The 23707-nt window shown below is 43.8% G+C and overlaps 1 protein-coding gene and 1 long non-coding RNA gene across 2 annotated transcripts; one reads left to right on the top strand and one right to left on the bottom strand.

Annotated features, from left to right (window-relative positions):
- Positions 1-247: 247 nt before the first annotated feature.
- Positions 248-8262, bottom strand: LOC118557462. Its single transcript, XR_004927878.1, has 3 exons — positions 7810-8262; positions 2574-2638; positions 248-2493 (listed from the first exon to the last, which is right to left on the bottom strand). It is a non-coding gene; the product is annotated as an uncharacterized LOC118557462 (long non-coding RNA).
- Positions 8263-9738: 1476 nt separating this feature from the next.
- Positions 9739-12062, top strand: LOC105929157 (POU domain, class 3, transcription factor 4). Its single transcript, XM_012866808.3, has one exon. It carries the CDS (start codon positions 9878-9880, stop codon positions 10970-10972), a length of 1095 nt encoding a protein of 364 aa, XP_012722262.1. The 5' UTR covers positions 9739-9877; the 3' UTR covers positions 10973-12062.
- Positions 12063-23707: the final 11645 nt, after the last annotated feature.

The following is a 23707-nucleotide window of genomic DNA, read 5'->3' as shown; positions in this document are numbered from 1 at the left end:
CATTTGAGAGCCAAAACTCAGGGTTTAAAAGAGATTATTCAATTATTAATGTAATTTTACTGTCTTACTGTTGCATTACTATTATACATGTTATAATTCCACGAATGTTGCACTATTTTGGCCTTTGAGAGCCAAAAGTTTTATTCAACTATTGTCACCCATTCCAGGTAGGCAATAAAAAGTTCTACTACCCTAAGTAGTATGCAGTTCTTCATATACACACACACATCAATTTCAAACAGATGGTATCAGTATCGGCCAATACTGCACGGCCAGGTATCGGGGCCAAAAAATGGCATCGGCGCAACACTAGTTAAAATCGACTGCTATCCGTTGTGTCCAACAACAAATCTGGCCTCGGTGGCAGAGCGGCAAGAAGAAAGACTATTACTGAAACAAAGCCATACGTTTTCCTGTTAGCAAGTGGCCAATAGCCACAGCAAACAAGTGGAAGAAGTTGCTCTGGTCAAACGAGACAAAGACTCTCTACTGTTGCCTTCACTCAAAACACTGATGTTACGCTTCACTCTGATGGGACCATGTCTGCAGTGAAGCATGGTGGTAGCAGCATCCTGCTGTGGGAATGCTCCTCCTCAGCAGGGACAGGGAACCTGTACAGAACTGATGAAATGATAGGTGATGTCATAAGCAATCCTGAAAGATATCCATCAAAAGGTTTGAGACTTGAGCGGAGATTCACCTTCTATTGGGAAAACAACCCCAGAGCTGCTGTTTAATGGTTTAATGGTCGGGGTATTAGATTGGCCCAACCAAAGTCGAGACCTTATTCCTATTGGGATTCTGTGGCACCTTGCCATTAACAGATGCCCTCCATCCAATCCGACTGAGCTGAGGCGATTTTGTGAAGAAGAATGGGAATAAGATGCGAGTGTCAAGACGTGCGAAGCCGACAGAGGCATGCCCTGAAGACTTGCAGCTACAACAGCATCAAACGGTATTTGTAGAAACCATCGAGTCGGGGAGGGTCTGAATGCAAATGCGAGCCACCTCTTTTGAATTTATATTTGTAAAAACCTTTCGAAAACCATGTATCATTTTCTCAGCACCTTTCTTTTCTTATCTCGTCGTGCTCTAATTTGCGCTGGAGAAGTTCATTGGGCGTGCGAGCCGGATCTGAACCGAGAGGAAGACGCATCCTACTGTATTAGAAGTCATCTCACAACCCAATCACAAGTACGACAGAATCTGACGCTCTTCAATGATCTCTGCCTCCGCTCGCTGCATACTAATCCCGCCGTGGAGCTCCTCAACAGGCTAAAACCTGCAGCACGGGGAAATTTCTTTCCTTTGCGCTGTGTTTATTTTGGTAAACCGCGCAGGCAGCTCAACTTCTTGCACACCGGTGGGACGTGCATTGTGGACAGAGCGTTCCCGCCGCAGCGCTTTTTTGATGTCTCTCTCGGACCCTGGAGACGTTGCTCATGCATAACCGCTGAGTGCGTTTCTGATCTGCCTCTGTCTGCTGCTGCTGCTGCTGCTGCTGAGGCAGGAGATCGCGCTACGGAAACGCAGTCCCAAATTAGAGGCAAACAAAACGCAACTTATTTTGCTTCAAAGAAACAGCAGCGCCGAAATACAGAGAGGCTTTGTAACGCTGACTGAGGCAACGCTCCAGACTCCGCTGTGTTGAACGTGTATATTGAATAAAACACAGCATAAGAAGCAATCTGCCCGTGTAATTCATCATCCTTACCAGGCATTAGGAAGATGCGACGCGATTGGACGGAGGAAAGCAACGCTCCTGCCTGGCTCAGTATTCTGCCGAGGACTTTCTAAAGTGTAGAGGGGGCACAGGGGTCACGGGGAGTGTGTGCGGGCGTGTGTGTCTGTGCGTGAGCCTTTTCGTGTGTTTTGCTGTGTGCGAGAGAGAGACGGCAGCATCACCAGTCCTCCAGGGCTCAGCAGGCTAATTAATAATGAATCCCAGAGAGTCTGCGTTTGAAATGCAGATGTGCAACTGCTCCGCCTGCTCCTTCAGAGGGACCTGTCGGTGTGCGTGCGTGTGTGTGTGTGTGTGTGTGTGTGTGTGTGTGTGTGTGTGTGTGTGTGTGTGTGTGTGTGTGTGTGTGTGTATGTGTGTATGTGTGTGTGTGTGTGTGTGGGTGGGTGGGTTTGTTCTCCACAGGGGGAAAGTATGTTGGCTGGTTGTGTAGCGGTGGCAGAGAACTTGCTCACATCCTGCACCGAAACTCGCGGGGCCCATTCATTAAACATCGACCGCGTTTGACTTGTTAGCGAGATTTCCAGGAGGGAAGCCGATTTCATCTGGGAAGTTTTTTTGGAGCAACTTTGGCCTCTTTTCTGCTCGGCGCGGAGGTGCCATCCATCGGAGGCCTCGGCAACGAGTCCCTCTCCGCTCTCGGCTCGGAAGAGGAGAAGACGAGGGAGGAGGTGGAGAGGTGCTGGAGAGCACCCGTTTGGGTTTCTCCACGTTTTCCTCTTCCAGTGCTCTCTCTCTCTCTCCAGGAGGCTCTGTATTTGTGTGAGCGGATTGACGTTTAACAGGTGGTAAACTGTAATGTCAATTATGTTGTTTTTTTTTTTTTATTTACCAAAAGTGGCTCCTTGACTGACTCAGGAACGATGGACCAGGCTCTCCTGGTGGATCAAACAGCACCTGAAACAGTGAACCACACAGACATGACCTGTGACTAATCCATTCCACAAGCGCCGCCTTTATTGAACAAGCATTCAGGTGTTTCAATTCTTTCCTAATTAAAACATAAAAACTCGTTTTCCAACATTTGCTTTGGCAAAGAGAGTTAGGGTTTGTATAAAATCACGAAACCTGAACCTCTTTGACTCCAGGCCCGCATGATGCAGAGCCAGAACTTTTTCTCTGAACAATTACAAACCCAAAAGCTTTTGATACTGGAATCTTCATTATAACCGTAACACTAAATGCGAACCTTAGACTAGCATTAAAGAGGGTACTTTTCACCCCACCCCCAGCCAACTTCTATGAACACAAATCTGGCAGTATACTTTGAAAGTAGGAGCTTTATTTGACTGTCTAAAATCGGCCTTGAGCTTATTTTCATGCAGCTTGAAAAAATGCCTCATTTCCCGCTGGTCTAGATAATAAATAACAAGTTTTATGGTATAAAGATTGTGTAAATCAGGAGAAGTGTTCTTGTATTATCACTTTGTACAATTTGTCTTCATGTGAAGAATTATTTTTAAACTATTGTTTTTAATTCTGACAAAGCAGGCATTTCTGCTTGTTGGAGTGTGTATGGCAAACACCCGTCCTGGTAAAGTTTTATCATGGATTTTATTTTTTGTTTTCTTTGCATTTTATTTTTATTTTATTTCTTTATTTTGTTTTGTGTTGCTTGTTTATTTTATATTATTTTATTTGTTAATTTTTTTTGTTCTTGTTTGTCTTTCTTTTCTTTCTTGTTTGGTATTATTTTAAGATGTTTTATTTTATTTTTCTTTTATGTCTTTTCTTTTTTGTTTTGGTACTGTTTTGTTTTGTCGTTCATTTTCCTTTTCTCTTTGTTTTGCTTTGCATTTTCATTTATTCTAATTTTCATGTACTTCTATTTCACTTTTGTTCCTGTCTTTTCTCTGCCTTTGTCCTCCTGTAAAAGCCCATCTATTTAATTTAAAGACAAGCAAAAAGGATTTCCGGTTGGTAGAAAAAGTGCTTTCAGAGACTCGTGAGGCTGAGATACTGTCATGCTGGAGAAAATGCTCCCTCTGTAAGTTACGTTTCAAGTGTCTGGTCTTTAACAGGTAATACGATTATACAATGTAACCTATAATCTAAAAAATCACTTATTACAGATTCTAACATGTCACTATTAAACATAAAAGAGCCAAAAATGAAAAGGTTGAGAAAACCGGAGGGTGCCCTAGATATAAACACAGAGACAAACCCAAAACTCCTAAAGTAAAAGGGGAGTACATTCTTTTTACCATGAATATGTATGTCTGAAAATGGAGGTAAATAAAACACAAACTTCTAATCTCAATGAAGCACGCAGGGTCTGGCAGTGCAGCGGTAACAATTGCACCCCGCTCTCATGCATAGTACAGTTGCAGTACGTTCACTCTCCAGTGTGTCTGGTGTATTCTACCTCTCATAACCTCGGCTGGACACACACACACACACACACATAGTGGGGCAGAGCAATTTTTGTGTTGGACACTGTTTCCTGCGACACTTTAGATGACGTTTTAGGGGCAGGCTAATCGCATAAACAAACAGCTTGTCACAGAAATGATGTGAGGCTGGGGTTTGTCCTGTCTGGACATGCTGGAGCTGTCCTTTATTAGCGACGTCACGGGTTAATGGGAGTATCGATTTTTCTGTCTGGCAGCCAGCAGAACAACTTAGTTTAGACTGAGAGATGACAAAGACTCTCTTTTTTTTTCAAAGAGCAAACAAGACATCTACATGTTGGGGGGGGGGGGGGGAATCAAAGAGCTATAGTTTATTTTTCCATTTTACTCAGTGTGGATCTGGGAGGGAAAAAAACAATAGCAATTATATAACCCTTTGTGTCACACATATGTAAATAAATAAATAAGCGGCCTTGAACTGTTGGCAGCAAGGGGCGGATTTTAGGCTCTATGGGGGAAAGTTTCCAGAAAGGTCACGACACTGAAAGTGACAGGTCCCACCCTGAGGCCCAAGGCGCTCTCAATGGCAGACTAAAGCCTGATTTATCTGTGAGCTGCAGCACAGAGCTGGAAGCTGCAGGGTGGAACATCAAAACCAAAAAAAAAAAAAAAAACTAAATGAAGCAGAAATCGCCCAGCCCAATTCGGTTGCATGTTTGAATTTCTATAACAAACAACAAATTCCTAATCTTAATTTGAAAGGTGAAAAAAATAAATAAAAAAAATAAAACCCCACAATGACTGAACCGAGCCATGCGATTTTTCTAAGGAAAAAACCCTGAAAGTTTGAAATATTAACACAAACCGGCACTCTTGCGATTACCCTTATAAATATGTTAGCTTTTCTTAAGGATAGGGCCTGAACATTTAAATTTCCTGACAGAATATAAAATACCTGCAGCCAGGAAGCAATTTAATTTGACAAATCTTAAAAATTAAATAGTAATTATGATGAAACAATTAATCTAGAGCTCTAATTAATCTTGATCATGTTAATTGAAGTATTAATTAAAAGGCTGGTAGAAGCATTGTGCCATGCTCTGTAAAAAAAAAGGGAGGAGGGTATTGAATATTAACCATAACAATTCTTTACAGTTTAGTGAAGTATATTACCTATAACTATATATCCAAGAATTGGTTTTCAATCATTTTAGTAAGAAATCCTAAATGGAGATGGTGTTTCTGTCAGTTGTTATTCTTATTTATAATGAGAGTTATCCACAACAGATCCCTGAGCCTATTATGCCCAAATGGATTTTATTACAAATGAATTCATCAGGTTAAGTTAAAAAGTATTGAGACTTGCAGTAGAAAATGCTTCTGTGTAGGAGCAAGAATTTAGGTTTGAGTTCAACCTTAGGTTTGAGCTAGTTTAGCGCTAATGCTAAAGTCAAACTAGCTAAAAGGGGAACTTTTAAGGTAGGAGTAGTCACAATATTAGCCTCTTAAATTGTTTTAATTAAGCATATTAGGGTTTAGATTTAGCATTCAAAACTGTTTCAAATGTAACGTAAATCACTTTTTAATAACAAATCCTACCTAAACATTATTTTCACCCAGCAGTTAGCCTATTTGATCCTGTGTCCTACAGAGAACAGTAAGGCTGAAATGTTCTTAGTATGGATACATTTATCATCTCAGTTATGAGCTGTTATAAGACTTGTGGATGTGAAGGTTTCTGTGTCGGAGCAAAAACATTTCAGCCTTCATCCAGCTTTAGCTGACTTAGTGACCGCGCTAATGCTGGAGTTGGTCTAGCTGGTGACTTGGGCTCCAACACTCTGGAGAAGTCAATGGACACTTCTTAGCTGTGGTTGGCAGGGAAAAGGTTTGCATGCCACCTTGTCGAAATTGATTTTAAATGTGAATTACTAATTCAGTAACATTTAATACAGTAATGACAAGACAGTTATGTTTAGCTATTTATTTATTTTTTCAACATGACGACAAAACTTTATGAAAGGAACAGAGTGATGGTCATAACTCTACTGCTGTGGAGGGTCCAGTAGAGGGTTCTGTGGTGGTTAAAGAGATTGTTTGCATAACACTGGCTTGGTCATATATCGGTTACTGCAATAATAAAACCGATGCATCGCTATGAGTCTGGGGAATTTTTGATCAGCTATTATTTTGTTGCTTTATAGCTATTGATTTAGCAGAGTTTACGTTTTTATTTAAATAATTAAAATGGAGCTCAATTTAGTAAAGTGATCTTATTAACTGGCTGTTGGGTTTTAATTTAACGAATCTTGTTGGGAAACTATAGATTTTTTTAATTATATGGAATTTTATTAATTTAGATGTATTTTAGTTGTAAATCTTGGATCATTTAAACTCACACATATTGATTAGCATCTACCCAAATAAAAGGTATGCAGATTATTCCATCAATTTATATAGATTAATAAAACAAGCGTATTTATTGTATTAACAGGTCTGAGCTCCCAATGAACACGTCTAGTTTACTGCTGACTGATCGGTTTATTTACTCCCCTGCAAATAAACTGTAAAGCGCCCGAGTCACAAGACAATCATTTAAAAATTCACCCCCAGCCGCCAAACAAACACAAACAACAAAACGTGATAAACAAGCGCGAACAAGCGCCCCCACAAAGGCGAAATTAAAGAAATGATAGCTCATTAGTTGCAGTTGTTCGCCAGTAATGTGCACCTTGTATGGAGAGGAGGCTGCAAGTGTAGCGGGGCTGGCTCGGGTTATCTGTGAATGGGCCCTTTATTGGAGGCGCGGAGCGGGGATTTGCCTTTTATTCGCCTCGCTATGGAAACGCGCTCGGCGGCAGAAAAATGTCGACGCGAATAAAAGGGAGTCGGCACAAGGAGCGTTTCTAGAGAAGCATCTGTTACACTTAGAAACTTAGACTATGGAGAGCGAAACAACCCCCTCTCTCCCTCACTCTCTCTCTCTCTCTTTCTCTCTCTCCCTTTCTCTCTCCCTCCAAGTCCTGCTCCTTCTTTATGCGCCACAGAAAACAAACGCAGATTCCTCTTTGCAAAAACAACAAAAAAACAAATAAAATTAAATTTAAAATGCAAAAAACATGAAGAAAAAAGACGCAAATAGATTATCTTTTCCCTTCCTAATGCCCCTGAATGAAACGTTTCAGATGAAAAAAATATTCAGCGTGTAGTCTATATTTTAATCAATTTTCAAAACCTTTAATTCCGACGAGGCGTGTCATTCAACATGACATGTATGAAAAGGTGGGTCCCTTATTGAAAAACTGCTGCCACCGATTGTGGTGCGCGTTTACAACAACCGCCACCATCTTTTACCCCCCCCCCCCCCCCCCCCCCCCCCCCAAAAAAAAAAAAAAAAAAAAAAAAAAAAAACACACAAAAAAACTAACAAAAAAAACAAACAATAACGAATCAACCCGGTTCGCCAAATCTAGGCCAGTGGAACAACATCGCCTTTCACATCAAATATTCAGCCACTTTGAGACCAAATTTAAAGAGCTGGCTATTAAGAATTTACGCACAGCTCCACGCAGGAATTAGACAACACCAAACATTTTTTCCCCCCCGTTTCCCCATTCGTATACTTGCATGCGTTTTGCATCATGCTCCATCCACCCCGAGGCCCCGTCCTCCTTCCTGCGGCCCAGCCTGCACTCCGGCCCGGCTCAGTCGGCTCACCTGCTCCGGCCTCTTCTCCGGTCTCCTCGGCGCTGCTTCTGCCTCTGCCCTCTTCCCGGGCGCTCTTTAATGACTTTCTGGTGGCTGCTGCAGCCTTCTTTTTATTTCTCCCAAATGTATGAAAATGTATGCAAATTTAAATCAAGCTTAACCTGGGAGCTCGAGCAATATGTTTAATGGAATTTCAAACCAATAAGGGGGGGACTGTGACGCAGCCTTCTAATGGCAAATGCAATCACGCAGCTGTATGAGCTGGGAGATATGCAAACGCGGTGCATAATAACTGTGAGGGACTCGGCTTAAGTGACAACAACTTCCCGAGTTCTTTTTTTACAGTGATCACCGGCGAGCGCAACTGCAGCAGCAGAGAAATGTGGCGCAGCTGCTCAACATGCAGTGCCTTGCCACATTGTCCATAACCTTGAAAAGTTTGCTTCTCTATATGTGACAGATCAACGCGAGGTGTTCCGGAACTGCACAGCGGAACGAAATGAATGATGTGTAACTTTCGAAAGATCGTTTTAGACAAAAATCTGAACGGTGCGGCATGAGTTTTCCTGCAGTCCATACTTTGTCGAACTGCATTTCATTGCATTTGCATCTAGTGTTTTTGGTGGTGGGCCTCTACCAGCGTTGGAGACAGAAATGTTTGCCCTTCCATCTTTGCAAAACAGCTCAATCTCAACCATACCAGATGGGAAATGCCTGTGTGAATTTTCAAATACAGCTCACTCCAACCCAGATTTTGGATTGGATGGAGATGGGGGCATTGGCTGATCCATTCTAACAGATGCTTTGATCTAAACCATCCCATAGTTCTGTCCTTACGTTTAAGCCTACTAGAAAGTAAATATCAGCCACAGTAACCAAGTCTTTGCAGCCTTTTTCCTCGACACTTACCCTTATTTGGTTCCACCTGACTTCCCATCACCCTGACCAGCTTCACTGCTCATACAGAAGAAAAGAAGTGCCACAGCGGGATGCTTCCACCATCATGTTTCACAGTTAGGGGTGCAAACAAGGTGACTGGCATTTTTAGTTGTCTTTGCCGCAGTGTTTTGCACACGTGCCAATAGGATTCATTTTTGGACTTCTCTGTCCGATCCTTGCACCTGAGCTTTGAGTCTTTACAGCTCCTTTAGAGTTACAAAATGACCTCTTGGCTGTCTTTTGATTAATACTGACCCATCCCGTGTGCTCTCTGGTCTCCATGATCTCCATGATGCTGTTTGTTCTCTATTAAACCTCTGAGGGCTTCACAGGACAACTGACTGTAGATTAAATCACAAGTAGACACTGATTACAAATAACTCGACTTCTGATGGCAGTTGGAGGGGTTGGATTGCATTCAGTGGTGTTAAAGTATAAGGGGTTGGATAAAAATACATCTCAGTCTTTGCAGATTTTCGTGTACAAAAAAAGCAAGAATTTTTCTTTTTTTTAAAAAAAAAAAAAATACTTTGAATGTTACATTTCACGCAATTTACAGTTTTTTACTTGCCAGAAACAAGGAAGGTTTCGAAATGACCTGTGCGTAAAAAAAAAAAAAATATGCGTAAAAGCGCGTCTTTCCACAAACACCTGATAATTACTTTCCCCTGTTAAGTTAATAATTAGCAGTGAGAACTGCTCTTGGTTTGATTGTATCCCTCTAATTTAAGTGCTGGCACGTCTAAGAAATGCCGTTGCGCTTTAATCCCTTTCTTCGCACGCGCTCAAGGGTGACGGGAGCAGCAATAAAGGCGCGCGTAAATCAGTTGGAAACTTTAATTAATAAACAGGAACCGCGCTCCACGCTCTCTAGCCAGACCCAGTCGATCAGTGCTGCGCGACACACTTCCGGTTCGTCTGCCTCCGTAACCCCTTACCATTCAGAGTTCTGATTCCAGAGGCGGAGGCTCGGCTATCTGCGGCCGTCATTGGTGGAGACGTGTCGTCTGTCGGCGTGTGAGTGGTGGTGGAGCTTGTCAGTCAGTGCCAGGCTGCAGAGGGGCTCCAGAGAGAGGGAGATGTCAGAGGCTGAGCTGCTGCCTCCATTCAGTACCATTAGTGGGGTTCAGCAGCCAGCATGGCCACAGCTGCCTCCAGCCCCTACACCCTGCTCAGCCCCAGCTCCATGATCCACGCGGACAGCCAGGCCATGCAGCCTGCGAGCCCCTACAGAGGACACCAGAAGCTGCTCCAGAGCGACTACCTGCAGAGCGTCCAGAGCAACGGGCACCCCCTCGGGCACCAGTGGGCGAGCAGCCTGTCGGAGGGCAGCCCCTGGTCAACTTCCATGGAGCAGCAGGACGTGAAGCCCGGCAGAGAGGACCTGCAGCTCGGCATCATCCATCACCGCTCCCCGCATGTCGCGCATCACTCCCCGCACCACAACAACCACGGGAGCCACCCGGGAGCCTGGGGGACCCCGGTGTCCCACAACTCCTCCATCACCAGCGGGCAGCAGATCAACATCTACTCCCAGACGGGCTTCACCGTCAACGGCATGCTGGACCACGGCGGCCTCACGCCCCCGGCCAACCCACAGGGCCAAGGCATGCACCCGGGCCTCAGGGACACGCTCAGCCCCGAGCACAGCGACCTCGGCGGGCACCACTGCCACGACCACTCGGACGAGGAGACGCCGACCTCGGACGAGCTGGAGCACTTTGCCAAGCAGTTCAAGCAGAGGAGAATCAAGCTGGGCTTTACGCAGGCGGACGTGGGTCTGGCGCTGGGCACGCTGTACGGCAACGTGTTTTCCCAGACGACCATCTGCAGGTTCGAGGCCCTGCAGCTGAGCTTTAAAAACATGTGCAAACTAAAGCCGCTGCTGAACAAGTGGCTGGAGGAGGCGGACTCGTCCACGGGCAGCTCCAGCAGCATAGACAAGATCGCAGCTCAGGGGAGGAAGAGGAAGAAGAGGACGTCCATCGAGGTGAGCGTAAAGGGGGTCCTGGAGACGCACTTCCTCAAGTGTCCCAAGCCGTCGGCGCAGGAGATCACCTCGCTGGCGGACTCGCTGCAGCTGGAGAAGGAGGTGGTGCGCGTTTGGTTCTGCAACCGGAGGCAGAAGGAGAAGAGGATGACGCCGCCCGGGGAGCCGCCGCCGCCGCCGCACGAGGGACCTTACTCGCACAGCGGGAGCGCGGGCGACACGTCCTCGTGCCACGATCTCTGACCGCGCGCGCGGAGGAGCCCCGGTTACGGACTCTGGAGCGAAGGGACGCACGGGCAGGGCGAGACCAGCTCGCAGCCTCCGCCGCTGCCTCCAGCACTGAATCCCGATAAGAGTGACAGAGAAACCCGCTCAGCCTTCGTCCTTTTTCTAACTGTCATGAGGGCATTACTCCATCACATTTCAGATCCCTTTTGGAGCTCGCTTTGTTTCCTCCATCACGGATATAAATACAAAAATGTGCCTGATTATATACCTGCCAGCGCCTTTGGTTTGTGTCACCATCTCCCATCAGCTCTATAATAATTGCTAACATGGGAACTGATGTCCTGTTTTGACTTGTTGGGCTTTTCCCCACACATGCTGTGTTTTATTTGGATCACCAGTGGCGTCAGACTAAAAAAAAAAAAAAATCACTTTTCAGTTAACTGATATGTTGCTATTTTTTTTAATTACAACAAAACGGTAATTATGTTTTTTTTTTTTCCCATATGCAAACATTATATAAGATGTAGTGAATCTGCAACATAAAGAGCACTTGGAGGGTTGTTTTGTTTTATTTCCACCTCTCCCTCATTCTCAGCTTTTTTCTTCTTTTTTTTAAATTTGTTGTTTTGTTCTTGGTTTTCTTCATTCCGACCATAAAAACTGTGCGTGGACTGTGAAACAAACAGAGCCGGGACGATTTCAAAAGACGTAGGGGGGGTTTTAACGACGCTGTACACCTGCCTATAATTTTACTGGACGATCAGTATCCCAAAATTTTTTATAACCTCCAATACTCCTGTTATACTCGGTTCAGTATTTTTCTCTGATATTGTACAGTTTTATATATATATCTACCCTTTCGAGTCATTAATTTAAGCAAATTATGTTAGTTTATTCATGCACTTAATTAGCAATGTTTTGAAAGAAAGAAAAAAAGAAAGAAGAAAAAAACTGCCTATTTTCAGTAAGATGGAACCGTTTGGGCGCTTTTATTCCAAAATTTCGATGACAGCTCGAGTAATTATTTATTTTCAGTATAAAGCTTGTATTATGTTTTGAAATAAACGATGTATGTTGTAATAAACAATTTCCTGATACAATGGTTTACTGTCTAAAGGAAAATTGGATTTCTAAGTTAAGTTATTATTATTATTATTATTATTATTATTATTATTATTATTATTATTATTATTATTATTATTATTATTATTGATAATAATAATAAGTAGGTTCTCCTTGCTCAAGGTTGCTAACTTTTCATGAGTTTACGATTCAGTTTAGAAATTATGTAGTTTAAAACTGCTAATTGTCAAAATGTAAATATCATTATACAATGAAATCAGAAAAAAGGACTGCTTTAGTCACAGAATGCTTTGAACTTTGATGATAAACATTTCTGAAATATATTTATTTTACTGTTTGTAGGATAGAATTCGTACAGTTGTTTCTTGACTTCTATTTGAATTATAAAACTTCTTGAACATTTAATATTATTATCAGTAGTAGAAGTAGCATTTGTAATTAATTTAAAGTATATAATCAGTACAGGAGTATTTTCATGATTTAAAATATATTTTAATAGCATTTATTATTATTATTATTATTATTATTATTATTATTATTATTATTATTATTATTATTATTATTATTATTATCATTGCTGTTTAATTATGGAATAAAACCAATGGCAAATTTTCTTCTTCCAAAAAAATGCTTTTAAATACTCATCATAATTACATACATATTTTAACATGTTTCTGGGTCGGGAAAATAAGGGCGAACAAAATAAAATATATAAATGAATTAAACACAAATCGATGACAAATCCAAATAAAACAATTCAGGTTGAACTTATTCCTAAATGATGTGGTCAAAAATCCAACGAACCCAGCCACTTATTTCTATTGCTTTAAACCTCCTCAAAGGTGAAACCGTCATATGACGGGCAGCTTTAAAATGTTCCAGCGGTTGGATGGGACCTTGGTCACAGCTAAATCTCAGACGTTGCTCTCTTTGCAGCTCCACTGAAATGTTATTGTCCGGGCCCTCTGCCCTCCTCAATCAGACATGCGTGATTTATCGCCTGGGCTGCTGGGCCTGACAGCAAAAAACACAATGACACACACTCACACACACTCTCTCTCACACACACACACACACAATCAGAAGCAGATGAATCTCATTTCAAAGACTACAGCTGTGTATATAATTGGCCGTGCAAGGGCGAAACAGACAGAATCTACATAAATAGATAAATAAATAAAGATGCTGGCTAAAAATAATTCAGGGATGGTGTTGGGAAGAAGTCGACCCGTGGATGCAGGACTGCTTAAATCATTCAAAAATAGATCCGGAGGAGGGGAGGGGAGGGGTGAAGAAGGAAGGAGAGAAAGAAGGAGAGAGGAGAAGAGGAGAAGAGGAGAGGAAAGGAGGGAAGGCGGAAGGGTGCTAGGCCTTGCCTTGAAATGGAGAGCCTGACTGGAATACTAATGTGTCTGAATTTATGCATCTCCTCAGTCTGCAGCCCTGAGAGAGGGGGGTGGGGGAGACACAGAGAGAGGGTGTGAGGGTGGAGGTGAAAGAGGGCGGTTATGTAGAAGAAGAGAAAAGTAAAAGCATGGCTGATTGATTCCATCCATCTGTTTTAGTTTGAAATAATCCTGGATTTCTCAGGGTGGAAGAAGGAGGAGACGAACCGAAACAACATGACCCTGGAAGGGAGAGGAGGCAGAGCCGAGGAAACAGCAAAGCGAGCCAAGGTCCAGGGCAGCACTGCAGTATCCTTGAGCCTCTTCCATCTCCAACACAGCCCGGATCTAAAAGAGCAAACCAAAAAAAAAAAAAAAAAAAGAAGAAAAAAAAACTCAACCACAACCACCAAAACGCGCTTTTAAAACACAACCAGCCTCTCCACGTGAATTACTCACCAGTGGAAAAATGATTGACTTCAGAGAACCGTGAGGAAAACAAGAACAGGTGAAAGATGAAAGCATACTTCAGAGGCATGAAATGATAACCTTCAGCTAATTATTTTTTTTTTTTTCAAAATGCTTCAAGTTGCATGACTCAGCTCCGTTCTTCAGCAGGTAATTGAGCCCGAATCAGATGTTCAGTGACTGATGATCAGACAGGACAGTACAGCAGCAGAGAGTCAGAAGTACTGGCAGAGTTGTTTACAGGCGGAGGCTGACTCGAAGCCATTTTCATGATTACATCTTATTTATGCATATTGTTGCATTTAAATGTAGTCTGAAAAGCAGAGCATCAACCTGTTCTAAAGATTCTTTTATTCCCCAAAACATCTGACCTGAGCTTTATGACGAGAGATATGACAAGGCACAGCATCTCAAAGATGGTCCAGAGAGCCTGAGGGGAACCTATGTACTGTGATGTTTACAGTACAACAGACAAAGCAGGAGGTCAAAGAAAGGACAAACAACATCCTGTTTCTATTTAATTAGATAGGAGCAAAGAGTGTTTATTGAACAGTAGTAAAAGGTTGAGAGAGTCAGCGGGCAGGTTGCTAGTTGCGAGTCGTTAATCCAAGTTCTACAAAACTGGGAAATCTGTTTTAACTCGCTCTGTCGTCTCTGACCTAAGGAAACCTTCTTGATATGTCTCAAAATCAAAGTACAGGATCTGCTTTCGTTTGGTCTCCTTCTATGCTACCATAAACCATTGTGCGCACACACATGCACACACGCACGCACACATCTTAAAGTCTAAGTCACACGTAAAATGTATTTTAACGCAGATGCATTCAAATAGTCACCAGAGTAAAGAAATGTATATTATATGTGAATTATGTGCGCCGTTTGTAAGTAATTTCGATAAAACTTGCTGTATATGCGAATGAGCCCGAACATTGCTCAATCAGTCGATCTGGCATGAGACGTCACACACAGAACGAGTACCATGCATCCGGCAATAACACTGTCTGCTAACACTACGACTTTCCTCGCTCGTGAAGTGTGAATTGCATAAAACACTTTAGTCACTGCCGGCAATCCAGTCCTTTCATGTTTCTTTTACGAATTTATCCCATTTCTTTCGGACATTTTGATCCACCGGCCAAGTATGTAGCGCTACTTTCTGGCCTGCACTAGACTGCGGTGAAGTTGGTTTGACATTGGTCATTCAAGCTCCGCGGAGTCAGCGGCGCACTCTTGAGAAACAAAAACCAAATCAGGTTTGTTGACGGTCCCACCGCGTATGAGAGGAGGGAGCAGCTGAGAGACGCTGGCCGAAATCGGAGTCCTTCAAGCGGATCAACCGTGAGCTAGATCCCGCTGACTCCGTGGAGCTTGAATGTCCAATGTCAAACCAACTTCACCGCGGTCTGCACTTCAGCCAACAACTACGCACCTAGAAGGCATTTTATCTTGTAATTAGTTTGGCGATATTTTTTATAAGCGCTTGCTCAAAGTACACGTGGATCCGCAGATTTGGTGTGTGAAAGAACATGCATATATATCCTGGTTCGCCGTACCGGTTTTACAATGTAAACAATGTGTGTTTCTATGCAAGTTTGATTCGCGCGTTCTCGGTGTTCTTGAACTGGCGTCACACGTCGGAAATGGCCGATCGTAAACGGAGGCAACACTCAAACGTGAAATACCATAATCGGTGTAAAACATGTGCGATATTTCATTTTTAAACTTAATTTGAACACTTTTGATACATGGATATTCAAAGTTTACCTTGTTCCGGGAGTTATTCAACGGTTTTCAGGATATTTTTTCGGTACAACACTTAGACTTCAAGGTTGCTCCATGCTTGACGTGTGGAGCACGTATGCAGCATTAATGCGCTGTGCGGCTTTTCCTCTGAAGTAACACTATTCTCCTAGACTCTAGAGGGCAGCGTTACGCCCATATGCCAAGCGTACTATACCCCACTATGCGTAAAAGTAGAACACAGTCGTTTCTAGCATTTCTGTCCTGGAATTGTTAACAATTTGTTGATCACGGTGATCTTTTTGAGCTAAATCATAAAGATGTCTGTATTTACGCACCTCCACCAGAAGCTTGCTCGTCCACCATTTCTTTCCACGCTGGACTGTCTGTCTAGTCAAGACTTTTCCTAAGTGCGTGAATTGGAAACTTTTGGCCACACGGAGGGGCGTGGATGCAAAAATGACGTCAAATGGCAGCACAGACCCCGTAGCTATGTCAAGCATAAAGCAGGCTTTACACTGACCCTAACCCTAAACCTAACCTTTACCCCTAGCCCATAAAAACGTTGTGGACCAAAAAAAGGTCCTCATTTTACGTTAAAGTGCTCATTATGCTAGTAAAATGTGCAAAAAAATGTTCTCACTTATTTACTACCCCAAAACACCAACGGCCAGTGGCACAAGTGAGCAGCACCGGGTCAGCAGGGGGCGCCCAAGAGCTTTTAACAGCTCAAAACATTTTTTTTTTAAATGCATTAATTGCCAATTTTTTCAAAAACAAAATAGTGTGTTTTTCGGACTATAAGTCACACTTTTTTCATAGTTCCTGCAACTTATATATCCATTTTATATGCTAATTCATATTAACCATGAACCAACAAGTAAACATTACCCTCTATAGCCACATGATGGCTTTCTAGGCTTGTGAAACTATATGCTGCTATTGTACCACTTAAAAATTATGTGATATATTAACTTATAGACAACAAAGACTGAACACACGTTTGGATGTGCTTTCGCTGTTTCAGTATGGATTCACGCAGCTCGAAGGGTCCAGACCGCCATAGAACCCTGTTATTGGGCTGTCCGTGAAGCTGATAACAGCTATACTAGTGTTAGCCCGGGCTGTTGTCTGAGCGGTTTAAAACTTCACTGATGCACGTGAACTTTATGTTGCTCTGAAACATCATAGTCATACTGTTAGCTTAGCACGTAGCACCGTCACGCTGTCGGTCCAATTTCAGCATAACTTTCAACATAATGAGCCGTTACGCTGAAATGCGCCAACAAGAACCTGCCCAGCTGCAGTTGCTGGCTTGTGCTAATTTATCCGATTCAACCTCCCAGGTATGTTCAGCCAGCTGTGAATGCAGCTGTGCAATTTAATAAACTGGCTATCCAGATTAAATATCAGTTTTTAGTCTTGGACTGTGTGAAACAAATCTCTAAATAAATGCGTATAGTCCGGTGTGATTTATAGTAGTGACTTATTTTTTTCCTCTTTATGATACATTTTTTTGACTGATGTGATTTATATTCCAGAACGACTTACAATCCAAAAAATACGGTACGTGTTTTGTTTTCTACCAGAGTTTTCTGAATGGTGGCCCAATGGTTGACAAATATACTACTTGTCATTGTACAAAGGAAAAATCCTTCATTCTTGGAGTCCCTTAACAGTCATCACAGCTAAAAGTTACGCACATTCTGCAATCTTGAACCTCATAATAGTGTTTGCCTCGAACCATAAATAGGGGACACGTTTGAAAAACAATCTATTTTTCCTTGTGATTGAAGGAAAACAAGTGTTATGATGCAGTTATTACAACGCTTTCCAAAAACACAGAGCTGCTTCATTCATTCTAGTATAACATCGTTCATTCAGTGGAGACTAAATCTTACGTCATGTATTAAAAACACAACGTGACAAGAGAAGCTCAGCTGTTACACATCAAATACCATCAACTCTCCAAACACGGCTCCAGAAATCCGAGCATTACCATTCATGCGAGGAGGCAAAACCTTCCCAAGACTCGATGGTGAAGAAATCCTTGTTTTTCCTCGTTTAGCCAGTGTGAGAATGTGACACTTACAATCAATTGGGAGTGACAGATTTATGACTAGTTACATGTTTAAATAATACAAACACACGTCTTTGGGTAAAATATTTCCCATTTGTTGCAAAGGGCGATGAGTGCACTTTCTCAGCAAGTCTTCATACTGTCAGTGCTCTTTTGTTGACTTAAAAAAATAAATAAAAATTGAGCAGAGCGTGGAATCAGCTTCATGGCGAATAACACCAAACTTGGTAACTGACCTGAGGGCAGAGGAGCTGTTTTTTTTTTGTCGTTTTTTTTTTTGTTTTTTGTATTTATAATGCATGAGCAGAGACTTGGCTCTGAATCAAGTGTAACTGAAAAGACAGGAGGAAAGGAAGCAGTGTGAATGAGAAAGGGAGGAGGGAGGTGTGAAGAAGAGAGAGAGAGAAATGGAGAGAGCTGAGCAACAGGATTAATGGTGAAGCCTAAAATCAATCTCATGTCCTCGGCTGGCATCTTTTGACGGGGGCCGACAAGCTTTAAGGCCAGAGGAAGTGAGAGAAGGGGATCAAAATCCAGCGGAAACAAGTGGCAGAATAAAATAGTCAGAAATGGTTCTCTAGGGGTTCTATGACTCTGCAGGACCCCGATACATGTAAAGCACTTTTAAAAAAGTATTCACACCCTTGAATCATTTCACATTTTATCACCCTATCAGCGTTGCTGCACTTAATTGTGATTATCTACGACAGACCAGTTAAAAGTAATGCGTGATTGTGGAGTGGAAGCGAATGGATCCAAGTTTGTTTTTGTTGTTGTTGTTGTAGTTTTTGCTTTTAAAGGCTTTTATTTTTGCCCATTCGTCTTTTCAAATAGCTCAAGCTTCCTCAGAATGGACGGAGAATGTTTCAGTAATTCCCCACTTTGCCAAAGGTTCTCAATTTGATTCAGGTCTTGTCTTGAATCGGGGCCTTGGATCAGGACAGAGTCTTGTCCTGATTTAGGGACGACGGTGTCCTGTAACTGGCATGTTGCCGATTTAATCCCCCGTTCCGACCATCTCGGTCATTGTGTCCTTGGGCAATACACTTTACCTGCATTACCTTCTGGCGGTGGTCAGTCTGCCCCAGGCCAGCTGTGGCTCCTAACATGGCTCACCACCGTCAGGGTGTGAATGTGTGACTGATTGCACTGTAAAGCGCTTCGGGGTTGTCGGACTTGATAAAGCGCTGTACTTGAACCCTTAATCATATGAATGTGTTTTAATCTGAGACAACTAGCTCTGGCTGTGACGTTAGGATTGTTGTGAGACGTTTTTGACGGCCTTTAGCGGGTTTTCCTTCAAGATTAATGAATTTTGCCCCCTTCATCTTCTCGTCGACTCTGACCAGCCTCCCTGTACCTGTCGAAGAAACGCGTCCCCAGAGCATGACGCTGCCACCGCCTTGTGCACTAACACAGGGTGGACTGTTGACCAACTACAGCTGGTTTCTGGCAGAGAGCGACGGCTGCAGAAAGAGAGGATAATCCAGAAAGGTTTTCCTGAAGCAAAGCGGGACACACCAGAAAAAAATGATTTACCATAACAGCACCGTCGACCAGAAAGTTGGTCTGATCTGACCGGAGCACCTTCTTGCATGTTGGCTGTGTCCTCTACGCGGGATCTGGCAAACTTTAAACGGAGCTCCTCGCGGCGTTGATGTCGTGTCTTTACCTATGAGCTGCAGGCGTGACAATCTGCTCTGCAGCTCCTCCAGAGTTACCAGCGGTCTCCTGGCCTCTCCTCTGACGAGCGCTCCCCCCGCCCGGCCTCCGTCAGCTCCGGTGGACAACCATGTCTTGGTAGGTTTGCAGCTCTTTCCACTTTCAACTGATGGATTGAGCAGCGCTCCATGAGATCTTCAAAGCTTCATAACGTAACTGCTGTGAGTTTCCCCAAAACTTTAACTCTGGACAAAAGTCCTTTTTAAGGATTCCTGCTCCTAAGTCACTTCCAACCTAACAACTAAGCAGCACTGTAGTTTGTGCTGGTCTCTCTCAACAATGGGTGAAGTTTTTTTTTTTTTTGTTGTAAGGTGATCAAATATGGAAGTGTTTTAGGGGTTGAAATGCTTCCTCGGGACGCCGCATCTCTTCACGCTTTGCTGCGATTTCAGAAGAGGGGCCGGCGGCCTCTGTAGTCCCGTCATCTCTGGCTGCTGAGGCCGTGGCGCGCACGCACGCACGCGTCTCGGCAATCAGCGCGACCGTTCAAACGCCACCGCTGCTGCCGCCGTGCGCGAGCATCATGATTGCTCCATTAGGGGAAGCCAAAGTGACAACTACAGTTTGTTCTTCTGAGGCTGCACGCTCCGCTCTGATGTTAGGTGGACACACACGGCTGCACGCCCGCAAATTAAGAGGTCATATATCTAACCAGCGTGTTTAGAGGAGATCTGTCGCCAGACTGCCAGCACGTCTGTTAACCCCCCCCCCCCCCCCCCCCACACACACACACACACACACACACGCAGCCTAAGAGATGGAGACGGTTGCTGTTTGTGGCTCAGAGTGAGTAAATCACTGTGTCTGATATCTTCATTTGAAACAGAGGGATGATCACTGCTCGTCCTGCTTGTTCCACATTAACTCATTATCACACACGCTCACTCCATTAATTCCCTTGCTTTTATTACCAACACGCACGCACTCTCACGCACACACACACACACGCACGTACAGAGAGAGAGAGAGAGAGAGAGAGAGAGAGAGAGAGAGAGAGAGAGAGAGAGAGAGAGAGAGAGAGAGAGTGGACCGGTGACAAGCGCTGCCTCTACCTCATCTGACAGCTAATGGCTTCATTAGGAGCCGCGTGTTAATTGGCCGACTTCGGGGAGAGGCTTGTTAATGAGGATAAATAGATTCACACCTGAGCGGGGCGCTACCCAGCCTCAGCAGCAGTGTGGGAACCCTGAGTGATGAGCAACCCCCCCACCACACACACCCTGCATCACTTTGCAGAGCGGGGCCCCTTACGTCCTTCCTCGCAGCCCCTAGCAGACGGCGGCGGATGGCGCTTTTGCCTCGCCAGGCCAGACTTATTAGGCGAGCGCTTGATTAGCACCAGGAGGCCAAAACAAAGAGCAGTATGTCAAAGCAATTAGCCCCACTGTTTACCTCTCGGCTCCTGGGCTGACTGCGAAATGCATCTAATCCAGGGGAGGAAGGGAAGACAGCGGTGGGGTGGGGTGGGGGGACAACAGCTGCTCTCCAGGCCGCAGTGTGTGTTCGGTGTGTTTGCGCACTGACGGGAGCAGTCCGTCAATCCATCTGCTCTCCTGGCCGACCACATCCGTGTCCTCTGCTGTCTGCATGTGACAGCTCTGACACAAACGCACACATCGGTCCTTTAGGGAGCCATTGTTTAGAGGGGCTCAGATACTCGTGGGGCTTCAGGGAGGTGGAGGGGTGCTGGCTGTTGGGGGGGCTGCGGGGGGGTCGGCACTGGTCAGACAAAATGGAAGCAGGCGAGACTGATCATTTCCATAAGAAGCAGGCCCAGGGCAGGAGGATGTGTTGGACCATGAACTGGATGGTGACACCACCTAGTGGCGGCTGCAGCTCCTTTTACATCTGCACAGGATCAGGAGGAAACAAAGGCAGGGGAGGAGGCTCATCAGCATGTGCTTTCATTTTTTTAACGAAGCCTGAAAATCCCAGAAAACGACAACAAAAACAAGTCTTCGCAAAACGGACTGAACCCGAGCTTACTTATGTATTTATAAGACGGATCTAACTGCTAAAATGAAAGGTGTGACCCTTTGACCTCTGCTGGCATCTGTCTCCTTTTAGAAGAACTATCCACAGCTCCAACTCAAGCTGAGTGAAAGCGGGCAACAAGCGGGCGAGGCATGCAGCCAGCAGCCAAAAACTTTGCCTCAGGAAGAAGCAAAATACCAGCTACATGGAGACTGGAAATCGTTGTTTCATTGGAAATCATAAAGACGGATAAGAAGTTCTTCGCCCTTTCTTTACAAGAAGAAATGTCAGCGCCTTGCACACATTTCCTGCTTCTTTCAGGTTCACTCCCTGTAAAACATTTGATATGCCCAGGACCTTGACATATTGATTCCGCCGTAAACGTTCATGTAGAATATTTGCCTCACAAAATGTCACGTTTATATATATATATATATATATATATATATATATATATATATATATATATATATATATATATATAGTGCATGTTTCTGCCATTCTGGATGGTTTTGGGGAGCGCACACCCCAAAGGTCAGAAAACTGAATCTCAGTTAAACTGAATTTTCCCCTTTGCAATCTCAAAACATTTGATCCGCTTGAACTTTTACCTAATGGCGAATAAAAGTAATGATGAAGTTATTGGTGACTTCATCTAAATAAACATTGAAACCATGTGTTTTATTATGACTTCAGTATGCCTGGCCAACTCAAATGGCTTTTACAATTTTTTGATACAAAAATTGGTTGGGAAGACCTTTTGCTGCTTTATCCTTCTAAAAATATCTGGACAATACTTGCATATATTATTAAACGTTTTTCCAACAGATCCTTTAAGTCTGAACTTTGACTGGGCCACTCTAACACCCCTCTCTGACTTGTTTAAGGTCGTCATCCTGTCAGGTGATTCTGCCCCCGAGTCTCAAGTCTTTCGCAGCATCTAGCAGGGTTTCCTCCAGGATAGACCTTTACTGATTCTGTCTGTGTGTCCTGTCCCTGCTGAAGCAGAGCGCCCCGTCATGGTGCTGCCAGGTGGGGGTGTTTTACTTTGCGGATGGAGGGATGGTGTCGGGTTAGCTTTTCACCTCATACGGTGTAAGCCAAAATGTTTCTGTTTGGATCTATGACCAGGACACGTACTTCCACATTTGCTACTTCATGGATCAAGAAGGGGGACTTTGTGTGGCTTTTTACCTTGTCACTCCTACATAAGTCAGATTTGTTGAATAGACAACAAATTCTCCAACCCGAGCTATGCACCTTTGCAGCTCCTCCAGAGTTACAACATGGAAATATTGTAACAACTTTGATTTTGGAGTTTAAAGGATGGGCCATTATATCACAGCCTAACCCTGATTTGCTTGTCAGCACGGGGGACAAGGAGGGGTTCTAAAATGTCCTGGTAGACGGCTGCAATGGCTTTGGTCTTGGACCAACACCAGCAGATGACAGGGTTCTACTAAGCGTCAGACTGGACCACCAGCAGCCAGGGTCCTGACTCTCCACTCTTCCTCCAGATTCTGCTCTCCAAATGAAATAGCGAGATTAGATCTATCCAAAATAAAAAAAGAGGACTTTGGACAACTGATCAACAGTATTGTACTCCCCCCCCCCACCCCAAGTAAGGCGCTTTAGACATATTTTTTAATAAACATCTTATCACAAGGAATGCAACAGCTCAACCCCACGTACAGGATCCGTCTGTGTGGAGGCTCTTGACTCCAGCTACAGACCACACCTCCACCCCAAACTCTTCAGTGGGTTTGCTGCACTATTCCCTCATCTGGAGTTAACCCCGATGTTCATGCACCTTGTCCCACCTAGATTTCTAAGGAACGTTCTTGCATGCATAACTGAACAAGCAGCATCTTTAACAACTTCACCTCCTTGTTGGGGATCTGAACGATTGATAGTTTAGCCAGCTTGCCAATTCACCAATATCTGTAGACCATAACCTAACATTGCTGTATGAAGAAACATTTTATTGGTCATACGTAAAACTAAATTGATGAGCAGCATTGTGGGTGTTCAACAGCAGCACGACGGCAGTTTAAGCTTGAAATATCCGTGCAGTCGCTGAATAAATCCACCAGTTTCCCTTTTTTAAATTCAATAACTGATATAAAGTAAGATCTCTACAGGAGGCACTAGTTTTATTTAGATGAACTTGTGGCTAATTCTAAATGTTTAGTCTTTGAAGCAATGGTCTGTATGTGCCTCACTATTATACCAAATCTCTCTCTGAACCAGAACCGCTGCCAGATCGACGACACTTTGTCTCAATAAATCACAGCAGAA

The sequence above is a fragment of the Fundulus heteroclitus genome, chromosome 23 (assembly GCF_011125445.2).
Source record: "Fundulus heteroclitus isolate FHET01 chromosome 23, MU-UCD_Fhet_4.1, whole genome shotgun sequence".
NCBI classification, from domain to species: Eukaryota; Metazoa; Chordata; class Actinopteri; order Cyprinodontiformes; family Fundulidae; genus Fundulus; species Fundulus heteroclitus.
Note: the sequence above shows the minus strand (reverse complement) of the source record. Positions and strands in the feature narration are given on the sequence as shown.

Excerpts from the sequence above, each read along its gene's own strand:
- LOC105929157 (XM_012866808.3), top strand. The coding sequence starts at position 9,878 with ATGGCCACAGCTGCCTCCAGCCCCTACACCCTGCTCAGCCCCAGCTCC.